General features: G+C 49.6%; 1 protein-coding gene across 1 annotated transcript; it reads right to left on the reverse strand.

Moving 5' to 3' along the window:
* Positions 1 to 1,253: 1,253 nt before the first annotated feature.
* Positions 1,254 to 7,429, reverse strand: Mycn (MYCN proto-oncogene, bHLH transcription factor). Its single transcript, XM_004665675.3, has 3 exons — positions 6,938 to 7,429; positions 4,954 to 5,847; positions 1,254 to 2,763 (listed from the first exon to the last, which is right to left on the reverse strand). Exons 1-3 carry the CDS (start codon positions 7,095 to 7,097, stop codon positions 2,147 to 2,149), a joined length of 1,671 nt encoding a protein of 556 aa, XP_004665732.1. The 5' UTR covers positions 7,098 to 7,429; the 3' UTR covers positions 1,254 to 2,146.
* Between the last annotated feature and the right edge of the window lie 3,857 nt (positions 7,430 to 11,286).

The following is an 11,286-nucleotide window of genomic DNA, read 5'->3' on the forward strand; positions in this document are numbered from 1 at the left end:
CTCAGGCAGGCCCTCAGGTAGATACAAAATCAAATGATTGAGCTGGGCTTCGAAGGCCTCAGGTGCTCAATTCTTTTAAAGGTCACTTAACATTTGTTTGACTCATCAAAGAAGTAAAGGCTACACTGCAACTTGATGCCTATAAAACATAGTGGACAGAAAGCTCTTAAATAGTTCAAAAGTGGTTCATTATTTTCTGGTGGTAAGAGCAGGGCGTATACAGGCATTTTGCCTGAATTTCAACCTAGTCGGGCCACCTGAAAGAAGCTAGGGCAATCTAACCTACCCCACAGCTCTTAAAGCAGAACATATGGCTATAACCCAGGATGACCTTGAGGTCTAAGCTCCCACTAGCCTTTATTATGATGGCCAAAGCACCTGGGCACCTGAGATTTCTCATCTCTATCCCTGACAGAGTTAGCCAGCAAGTAAGCAGTCTTCCCTTGCTAGAGTAAGTTTCTCCATCTTAAAGCTAAAACCCTGCAAGGAATGAAATCCCAGTTGTCACTCAATGAGAAACAGACAATCTGCTTCCAAGGAGGCTCTCAGGAAGCACCTGTTGGAGAAACTCAAACTTCTGTGTTGGGGACAACTTCCTCCCACCCTCCTGTGGATGACTTACAGGATCCATATAGGCTTTTTAGATCCAAAAGTGATACTATAGCCCCTCAAATCCTCACTGAAGGAAATGGACAGCTTGTTTTACAACTTATTTTACAATGTTTATTACATGGGAACTTTGCACTGGACCCAAGGGGAAAAAAATGAAGCCAGTGTGGTGGTGCACACGCAGAGGTAGGAGTATCACTGAGTTCAAGGCCAGACAGCATAGTGAATTCCAGGTCAGCCTTTGTAGCTCTAAAGTCGACCAGGTTGACCTAGAACTTCTGACTCTGCCATGCCTACAGATATACCAGTGTGCCTAGCTCCTCTGAGACTCAAATTTGAAACTCTCTACCAATGGAATATATGAAGTGTGTCATATACGGGTAAATTGACTACCTTGCCTTAATTTTACCTGTTTTAAAGGGTCTGTACCTGGTTTACCTCAGTGCTATGAGGACCAGATACCTGGTTTCAATGGCCTCCTCAAGCCATGGTCCCATAATAAACAGGGACCATGTCCCCCCACCAGCCAGAATCACAAAAATGGACAAAGCAATGACTATCTGTGGAAAGCATGAACCTTCTGTAGGTAACAGACTACTTCTGGTTAACAGTGTGAACTCCTACCATAGAAACATGGACTCACATCATTTAATTGCTATTTATTTTCATAAACATGAGGTATTTCAAAGTGCTATAAGATGCAGCACTAAATATATACATTTTGAAGAAATTAAACACAGAACTTTGCATTTACCCAGTTCTATGCACCAAACATGAACAAATACATTAACAGGAAGAAACAGGCTAGGAAAAAGGAATATATATATAGTAAATTTCTTTACAAAAGTTTCTTAGTTCAAAAAGTGATAAAGTAATATCTACTCAAAACTTTCACAACTCATTTTCATACGAAAATATAAGTATCAAATGTAGTTATGTATCAGTATCATACTAAAGTATACAGGCAGTGTAAGAATTAGTACAGTACATAACAGAGATTAACAATATATTTGTATACAAAACATGCTCCTCAAACATTGAGGTATTATTACAGTACTTAGGTGTGAACTTCCAGTCTAATACTGGCCGCAAAAGCCACCTCTCATTACCCAGGACGTATACAAAAGGCGGGTGTGTATCAATGGTATTTACAGAACTGTTCCCCAGGGGCCTTAAGTGGCACCCCTTTCCGTGGCATCTGCTGGAACTTAAGCACCATTGTAAAAGAAGGAATGACTGTTTGGAAACTTGGACAGAACAAGGTGACTTGACAGCCTTCCCCAGGCTCCTAACTGTCCTTGAACTTTCATGGCTGTCACTGAGGTGAGGTGGAGAAACAAGCCACCCAGCATCCCAAATCCAGGCTCTACAAAAGGTCCTGGCAGAAGAACCCCGCGTTCTGCCCCCTACCCAGATCCAAACTCGACAGGGGACCGAGATTTTGAAAGTAAACCAACATTCTTAATGTCAACAACAATGTTTTAAAAAAGAAATCAAAATGTGCAAAGTGGCAGTGACTGTCCATTTGAAAAATGTTTTAGCAAGTCCGAGCGTGTTCGATTTTCTTTAGCAACTGCTGCTGCCTTGCCTGCAGTTTCTCCTTTTCCAGCAGGAGCTGGTGCTCGCTGGCCTGCAGGGCGTGGACATACTCGGTGGCCTTTTTCAAGATGACCACCTTGGCGGCCTTCTCGTTCTTCACCAGCTCGGGCACATGGTCCCTGAGCGTCAGGAAGCTGGAGCGCAGGTCGTTGCGGCGCTGGCGCTCCAGGATGTTGTGGTTGCGGCGTCGCTCGCTGTCCTCCGAGTCTGAGTTTCGGGGGCTCAGGCTCTTGGTCTTGGAGGGGACGACGCTCTTGAGGGGCCTGGGGGACGCCTCGCTCTTGATCTTCTTCTGGGGCGGCGCATCCTCGCTCTCCACATAGGGAGAAGGCGCGGCGTAGTTGTGCTGCTGGTGGATGGGGACGCAGCGCTTGAGGATCAGCTCGCTGGCCGGCGGCGCGCGCAGGCCCAGTGCAGCCGCCGCCGCCACGTTCTTGGGGCGCACCGTGATGGTGAACGTGGTGACCGCCTTGTTGTTGGAGGAGGACCTCCTCTTCTCCACGGTGACCACATCGATTTCTTCTTCTTCATCTTCTTCCTCCTCGTCCTCGTCATCTTGGAGAAAAAGACAAGAGACTCAGGTAAGATAACATATAGAATTAACACCCACATCTATGGATGTAGGTCTCCTAAGGCAGGTCTTGCTATTATAGATTGATTAACATTTAGACAGGATGAATTTATCATTTAGACAGGATGAATTTATGTTAGGGCTGTTTACACTAAATACAGAAAAATTACTTTTTCCTTCCCCAAGTCCCTAGTATATATACTTTCAGTTCCTATGCAAGTGGGGCTGGGGGTGTTGCTCCGTGGCAGAGCACTTGCCTAGTATGGGCTAAGATCTGGGTTGAAACCTCCTGTTTAAAACAACAACAACTTTAGCAGGTTGGTTTAAACAAGAGCCCAAGCTGAGAGTCAGAAACAAAATCGTGAGTGGCATGATTATGGAATAAGTACTTAACCTTTCTAATCCTCAGTTTTCTCAGCTATTCAATGGGGGCAATGCCAGTTTGAGTTTGGCAGATAGTATGTAGACTTAGCAACAGATGCTCAGTCAAAGAAGCTTTTAGCATAATCACCAGCCAGTCTGCCCCATGGACTTATTTATACACATTTCCATAGCCACAGCAGACTGGAGGCTCCTTATTTGGCAAAACACATGGCTGGGTTTGATTTTCCATCCTTAAACTCGAGGAACAATTCTATTAACTAAGGAAGAAAAATAACTTCTATAAACATGAGTTCAGTTCCATACAGCAAGAAAAATTTCACCTCCCAAAGATCAAACGGCTAATTCACAATAGCTCCGAACCCAATGGGAGCCAAGCCCTGACAACAGCAACAAAAACAAGCAGCTTCATGTGTGCATTTTGGCCCCTTCTCATTTACTACCACGCTAGGATAGAAAATTATCGTTTAATATGTAAGCATGAAAATCAAAACATATCTTCTGCTTGATGTGATGGGGACCGGAAAGCTGAACAATTGTGGGATTTGTTCTAAAGCTGAAATGTGAGGCTGTTCCAGTCTGTGGGTCCCTTTAAGCCAGTGTTTTGGTTTTCTGCCAAGAAGACAGCTGTTGGAAGTGCTTCCTCACCGAAAGCTGTCAAGGCACAGACATTAAAGGGACAGAACCCCTTCAAAGTGCAGGCTTATCACCAAGTTTCCTTCCAGGAGCCTCAGGAGGATCCCTCAGCTCTGAAGGAAATTTAGACATTTTATTCTGCGCGTTGTGAAAACATTAGCTTTCAAGGTCTATGTATGCATGTGGTGATGGGGAGCACCGAGCTCCAAGGACAAGAGAGTATAACAGTATTTGCGTAGCTCCAGAGCCCCTTGGACAAGGTTTTTTTTTTCTTTCTTTTTTGGTTTTTCGTGGTAGAGTCTAGTCCCTTTCCCTTTAAGGCCCAGACAAGGGCATACAATAGAAGCCATCAATGAATCCAGGATGTGTGCATTCCGGGAGGGGCTGCGGAAGGGCCCGCCCTCACCTTCAAGGGCACTGGGTTACACTATACAACTCAGAGCTCAATTAGGTTTGGAATTCCGGCTACAAAACAAAACTGGACGAGTGTTCACTCACAACCGGAAAGAGGCCCCTTGCAAACGTACACAACCGCTGTTGCACTTGCTGCCAGCTGCTGAAGGAGGGCGGTGGTGCCCCCACCGCCCCTAGCCATTCAGATCCTTGGCCTGACTTCTGGCCAAGCACACCGCCGCCTGCTGGCCACGCACCAAGAGCCAAGAGCCCACCACCCACGGAGGGAAGGGGGAGGGGACACACGGCCCTTTGGGGGGGGAGTCGGTGCGGGGGCGGTATTCTAACTTCTTGCTCCCCAAATGAGATTTTGCATAGCCCCTGTGTCTTTCCCCTTCCCTGAGAGGAACCGGAGTTCCTTTCTACCCTGGCACTAACAGGTTGTGCCCAGGCAAGGTACCGAGCAGCCCTCTGACCTCGCAACCAGATTGGAGTGACCCAACTTTTCCCACAGCGAAAGGTCAGTGACGTACTAGCGCAAGGCTCCCCGAAGAGGACGGGGAGAACTTTGGGGAAGGTGAACCTGGAGAGGCAATGGCCTGCCCAACAGCTTTCAGCCTCCCTCTCTACCCTGGAAGAGAGGTGGGGAAGGACCACCGGCGCTGCCATTCGGGAGTCAAAACACGAATCAGTGCTAACAAAGGCACAGCAACCCCCATTTCCAGGACCCCCAGGAGGCAATGGGACCTGGTCCCAGGCTTTACCTGAGTCGCTCAGGGTGTCCTCTCCAGAGGTGCTGAGGGCCTTGTGGTCACCACTGCCGGCCGGGCGTCCACTTGCGCGCGGAGGGGCTGCTAGCGGAGCGGCGGCCGGGGCTGCGACACTGGCGACCACAGCGCTTGCTGCGGGGGTACTGGTGGGAGTGGCGGGCACGGGCGCCGGCTCGCGCTTGTTCACCGGGAAGGGGAAGACCACCGCGGGATCCACGCACTCGGCGGCCGGGTGGGCGAGCTCCGCCGGCAAGGTGGTCCCGGCGCGGCCGGCACTCGCGGTTCCGCCGTGAGCGCGGCCAGCAGGGTTGGCGGCGCCCGCTCCGGGGGCAGGGGCAGCGGGGCTGGTGGCCGGAGACCCGCGGCCGTGCTGCAGCTTCTCGCTAACGGCGCGTTCCAGCTTCTCGCGGGCGGAGAAACCGCTCCACATGCAGTCCTGGAGGATGACCGGGTTGGGGGTGAGGCCGCCCAGTCCCCCCAGACCGAACGCATCCTCCTCGGCTGGGTTGCCCCACAGGTCGGCCTCGGGCAGTAGCATCTCGGTGGCCCAGTTCGAGGGCTCCGGGCTGTGCTCCGGGAAGGCGCGGCTGGGCGACAACGGGGGCGTGGGTAGCAGCTCAAACTTCTTCCAGATGTCCTCCCCCGGGGGGGTCGAATCGGGACCGCCGAAGTAGAAGTCGTCTTCGTCCGGGTAGAAGCAGGGTTGCAGAGAGTCAAACTCGAGGTCTGGGTTCTTGCACATCATCCCGGGCATGGTGGACGCAGTGCAGCTGGGCATTGGTTCTCCTCCCGGCCTGCGATTGACCGCTTCTTTCCTCTCCGCTCGTTTTAATATAGGGGTGTGCTTCCTTCCCGTGGGGGCGCAGAGGGCCGCACCAACCTCCAACGCTGCAACCGACAGACACCAAGAAAATGAGCAAGAGGAGCAGGCTGGGGACTAGCAGTGGGCGTCCCTTCTACCGCGTCCCTCAGTCTAGTCTACAAACCCAGTACTCTCGAAGGTGGAGGAAGTTCAGCCTCCGGGTCTCTCCCTCCCTCCTTTTGTGTACAAGCTGTCTACGACATGGGGTGGGAGGGGGCATGCAGATGCTGGGGGTGGTGTAGCCCTGCAACTTTGTAAACTGCCATTTCATTCACAAGACACTGCTTGGGGGGTGGAGGCTGTTCAAGCTGCAGAATCTTAGCTCTTACTACCACGGTCGCCCTACTAGCACCCAGTACTGAAAGGAGGTGCCGGTTCTCCAGCCCAGATTACGGGCATAGGATCGGAGTACCTTCCATTCCCCACTTTGCATGATAACAAGGGCTAAGAAACTTTATAAATAGAAAAGGGCATTTCTCTATACAGACCAGGAGGCACCCAAATACCCCCCTCCGCGCGCCCCAATTTGAGTAGATGCCCTTCAGCACTCATCCACTGCAAAGAAACTGCCAACAGCTTGCTTTTTTGAGGCTCTCTAACTTCCCCTCCTTCCAGCCACCCCCCTCCCCAAGACGACCTCTTTCAGGGAGTGGGAGAGGCTGAGTCCCATTCCCCGGGAATGGTGCAGGAACGCCAGCGCGAGGGTCGCAGGGAGAGCTGAAACAGCCGTGACCCAGATTACCACCGAGGCAGCCTAACCCCTTTCCCTTCCTTCCGGGGCACCCTTTGGATAAGAACCTCAGCCTGGGGTCCCTGCCAGCTCAAACACAGACAAATCTTCTAAAGCAGGGTGAATATCTTTTCGTTGAAGCCATTTCTCTTCCCAGGCAAGGACTAGAAAAGGATTAGGGCGGGTCTTTTCCAGCTGGGGTGCCTTTGGGGATGAACTGGCCTTTCAGGGAAAACCCCCAGACGGTTTTGTTTCGGAAACAGACTCAGTCCCCCGGGGATATTCGGGCGCGCGGTGCGCAAGCCGCGATCCCATCCTAGGCTTGCCTGGCCGGGGCGCTCAGTCGCTCCTGGGGCGCCGGGCGGATTGCAAGTCTCGTTCCTTACCTCCTGAGGACTGCCGGGGATCTGCAGGCGACTCGGCCGGCGCTGGGGTCTCCGGGTGGACTGCGGATGGGGGGTGTCCTCGGAAGGCTACAATCTGTGCGCCCTCGCGCCTGGCTAGCGCTCGCTCGGCTTCAACCCAGTTCCCAGGAGCCCCCCGCATCCACCCAGCGCGTCCAGACAGATGACTGTCACTGGCTGCGCTTTGAAGCTCGGGGGATATTATTAACTGAAAAATCTGACACACCCGGGGGGCGGGGAGAGAAGGGGGCTGTGGCGCAGACAAGGGGGAGGGGGAAAAGCAGAGGAAAGCGCTTTACCCCGCCCTCTTGATTTCCATAAAAATCAGGGGAGGCGCCAAGGCTTTCGCGCCAAAAGCCACTTGCTTTTCTTTTTTGCAGCCTGCAGGCAGCAAAGCTGGAAAACCCGGGGTGTGCTCGTCCCGCCCCTTTGGACCCCCGGGCTTGCACCCAGTGAACCAGCTGCTCGCCGAGCGGTTGCAATGCAGCACCCACCCTGTGGGCCTGGCAATTGCTTGGATTTTTCTTTTTTTTTCCTGCAGGGCTCCTGGGTGTGTACTGGGAGGGCGTATTGAGGTTTCTAGCCCAACCCCCGCTTGGACTGCATTTTTTTGTGCAGCTGAGCTCGAGGCTGCCACCGGTGGAGCAAGACCTTTCGAAGGGGGTTGCTCGTGTGTGATCTGGGAGGAAGGCGACAAGGGTGCAAAATGGGAGGCCGAAGACGCGCCCATGTAGTAACGAGACCGCAGAGGGTTCTCGTTTCAAATTGAAAGGAAAGGGGCGCCCCCCTGGTTTGAAAATAAATAAGTGCGAGTGGCGCCGCGGTGGTTTCTCCGGCGGAAGGCGACACCTCGCGGAGACCGGGGAGAAAGCGGAGCGCACGGCCAGAACACCCAGCTCGAATGAGTGTCCGTCCCCCCACCCCTCGTGGGACTGTTAGCGAGTCCTCACGACGGCGGGAGGCACTCTGAAGGAAGTGTATGTATCCCCGGCTCTAAAGGCAGCAACTGTTGAAGTTCCAGAAGGCCCGACTGTTTTGCATAAAAGGACCTGTGCTCCACAGTTCCCCGGTCGCAGCCCAAAACTGAGAGCCGGGCGTGGTAGCGCTCGCCCTTAATCCTAGCACTCGGGAGGCCGAGGTAAGAGGATCACCGAGTTTGAGGCCTCGGTGAGCTGCGTAATGATTTCTAGGTCGTTCTGGTCTGGAAATATATATATATATATATATATATATATATATATATATATATATATATATAAACTTTTCCCCGAATTTTATAATATATATATATATATATATATATATATATATATATATATATATATAAATTTTTTTCCCCAAATTGCTGATGGCATAAAGGAAAACCATAACCGGAGCTTCTTTGTGCCCGTTTCCTTACTTGGGAAATGGCATTGGTAGTGGCACTTACCTTATTGGCTTCTTTTGAGAAATGAGTTACAAAAACACTTAGAAAAAAGTGTTCCTTGTACTATTACCAGAAAGAACTAGAGATATTATTGGGGGAAAATGAACACTCCCTATGCCCCTGTTACCCCACCACCCTCAAATCCTCTCATGGAGTGTGTGAATGATGGAATAGGAAAACAAAACAAAAAAACCTCCTGCCACCAAAACTTTCCAGGAATGATCCGCCCTTTGGTCCTGGGAAGCCCCAACGCACGCAGGGAGATGGAATTTACCCTCGAAAATATTCCCTAGGGTGCTGGAGAGATAGCTCAGCGGTTAAGGTACTTGTCAGGAAAGCCTAATGACCCAGGCTCCATTCCCCAGTGCCCATTCCCCGGATGCACAAAGTGAAACACATATCTGGAGTTTGTTTGCAGCATCTGAAGATTCTGGTGCACCCATTCTCTCTCTATCTGCTTGCAAATAAATAAATATTTTTTAAAAATACTTTAATTCCAGCCCTTGGAAGGCAGAGGTAGGAGGATTGCCGTGAGTTTGAGGTCAGCCTGAGACTACACAGTGAATTCCAGATCAGCCCGAGTTAAAGTGAGACCCTATCTCAAAAAACCTATCATCTATCTATCTATCTATCTATCTATCTATCTATCTATCTATCTATCATCTTCCTTCTCTAGGTTTGTGTGGAGGAGGGGAACCAGGCCTCTAGGACTGAGTAGAGTTTCCTACCTCCCGCATTTCCCTGCAAACTGGAAATACCACCCCTCATTCATCTCAGGCTGAGGAAGTGGATACCTAGGGAGTCAAGGGGCAGCCCATAAAAGCTCTGTATTAGCATTTGTGAAGGCTTTGCCAGCTGACCCTGGATGCCTACATAACTGCAGACCTAGGCGGGGTTTAAGGAAATAACCCTTGAATGAGGGTGAGCCACCCTTCTAGGCTCCTTTATTATTATTTGCCTCACATATGTAAAACCCATCACCTTTGCAAAAGCCTTTAACACCCTCACTTCCACTCTACCTGGCCCCTCACCCAAAGCAAGCCCTCTTATGGCATTTTTTCCCCAAATCCTGCCTTTGCCTCCATTTGTATTTATACATACCTCAGAGCATTTGTTTAACATCTCTCCCCCATGAACCTGTGAACTCCTGGGGAGGGAGAGTTGTTAGGGCATGGAAGGTTTGCAGCTTCAAAATACTGTTGGTGGTGGACTTCAGTGAAGGATACCTTCTCAGGCAACCAGATCTGCCAGGGTAGTTAGAGCTCATTAGTGACGGGTGGGAAGGTGTGTGTGGTGGGGGACCAAGGTGGAGATGTGACCAGAATGTCTACTACCTTCTCTCTCTCTCTTTTAAGGCAAAGATTTGTTGAAAAATAAAATAAAATAAAAGATTCAAAAGTCCCAAAGAAGAGAAAGCAAAAAGAAAAGTTACTTTTTGAGCTGGAACTCAGAAAAAAGGGTAGGGTCAGCAGTGAGAGTCTGTGAGCAAGTGCTTGTTTTTCTGGTTGTTTGAGACAGGCCTCATGTAGCCCAGTCTAGCCTCCCACTGGCTCTATGGCCTACTGTGGCCCTGACCTAATCATCTAACTTCCACCTCTCAATTGCTAGAACTACAGGTGTGTGCCACCATACCTGGCTTCTGGAACCTTCTTTTAGAACATCCAATATGGCAGAAGGACACTGAAAATAGGCCATGATGGACCTACTTGGTATGAATATAAAAAGCCTCTCTCACTCACCATGACTCTGCCCTTCACCTTTTGCTGAAAGATAAAGTATAGCAGGAAAGGGGGACAGGAAGACAGGAAACCTGGTTACTCCATATGCCTCTGAGCAAATCATTTCTCCTTCCTGAACCTCAATCTCTAATCTCCTGTTCTTAATGCAAGCCAGTAATTACTGACAAGTCTGAATCTGAAGGTTAGCAGAATGATAAAAGTCAGCAAATATTTATAGGTACCTTCATTTGCCAGTGGAAAGATAAAAGATTGTACATGGAGAAAAATTACCCAATCCCTGTTCTTGGTCAATTTACAGGGAAGCCCAACAGTTCCTCTCACAGACATTGAAGCACCTTCTGACTCTGTGGGGCATAGACATGGAACAACTCTTTGGAAGACTTCAAAGCTATGACTTGGTTCACATCGTGAGTTGGAAAGTGAATTCAGAGTGACAGCCGCATGGAGCCCCGGGAGGGCGGCAGCGCACACTTAAGAGGCATGCATCAGTGTAACGCTCCACTGACACAGGGCAGAGTTAGACAAAGTTTGTTTATGAACAAATAACTAGATGGGAAGGGGAATGTTTTAGTCAAATTTTTTCTTTACTAAACAAAACAATAAATAAACAAAAGCAGCAGCAACATATGTGCACAAATTTAGAAGGACCTAATACATGACTGGCTAAGAGACTGTCACCCTCCTCATGCCTCAAGGACCATGGCTTCTCCAGGAACTTCATACTTGGCCCTTATCACCCTTATCCCCAAATAAAACCACAGCCCAAGAGGTGGTACAAGCTTATCATCCCAGCACTACTCAGATGGAAGATTGGGAGTTCAAAGCCAGCCTGGGCTACATAGCAAGACTTTATCTCAAAAAATAAAAATAAAAATTTCATGAAATTTGCTTATTAAACAATTTTAAGTTCCCTGGGATCAACTGACTCTTCATTATATTTATTTCTGTGCTTATTTCTTTTCTTAGGAAATATTTTTATAGCCAAGTGTGATAAGAGGATCGCTTCGAGTTCAAGGCCAGCCTGGAACTACAGAATGAATTCTAGATCAGCCTGAGCTAGAGTGAGACCCTACCTCAAAATTTTTTTAAATTTATTCATTAGAGAGAGTATGGGTGCACCAGGGCTTTTTGCCACTGTAAGTGAACTCCAGACTTACGCACCACTT

Source organism: Jaculus jaculus, chromosome 5, assembly GCF_020740685.1.
Source record: "Jaculus jaculus isolate mJacJac1 chromosome 5, mJacJac1.mat.Y.cur, whole genome shotgun sequence".
Lineage (NCBI taxonomy): Eukaryota > Metazoa > Chordata > Mammalia > Rodentia > Dipodidae > Jaculus > Jaculus jaculus.

Bases quoted from the DNA above. Each gene is read 5' to 3' on its own strand.
- Mycn (XM_004665675.3), bottom strand. From the start codon at position 7,097: ATGCGGGGGGCTCCTGGGAACTGGGTTGAAGCCGAGCGAGCGCTAGCC. The intron at 5,848-6,937 runs GTAAGGAACGAG...TGTCGGTTGCAG, and splicing joins TCCCCGGCAGTCCTCAGGAG to CGTTGGAGGTTGGTGCGGCC. The intron at 2,764-4,953 runs GTAAAGCCTGGG...TTTTTCTCCAAG, and splicing joins GGACACCCTGAGCGACTCAG to ATGACGAGGACGAGGAGGAA.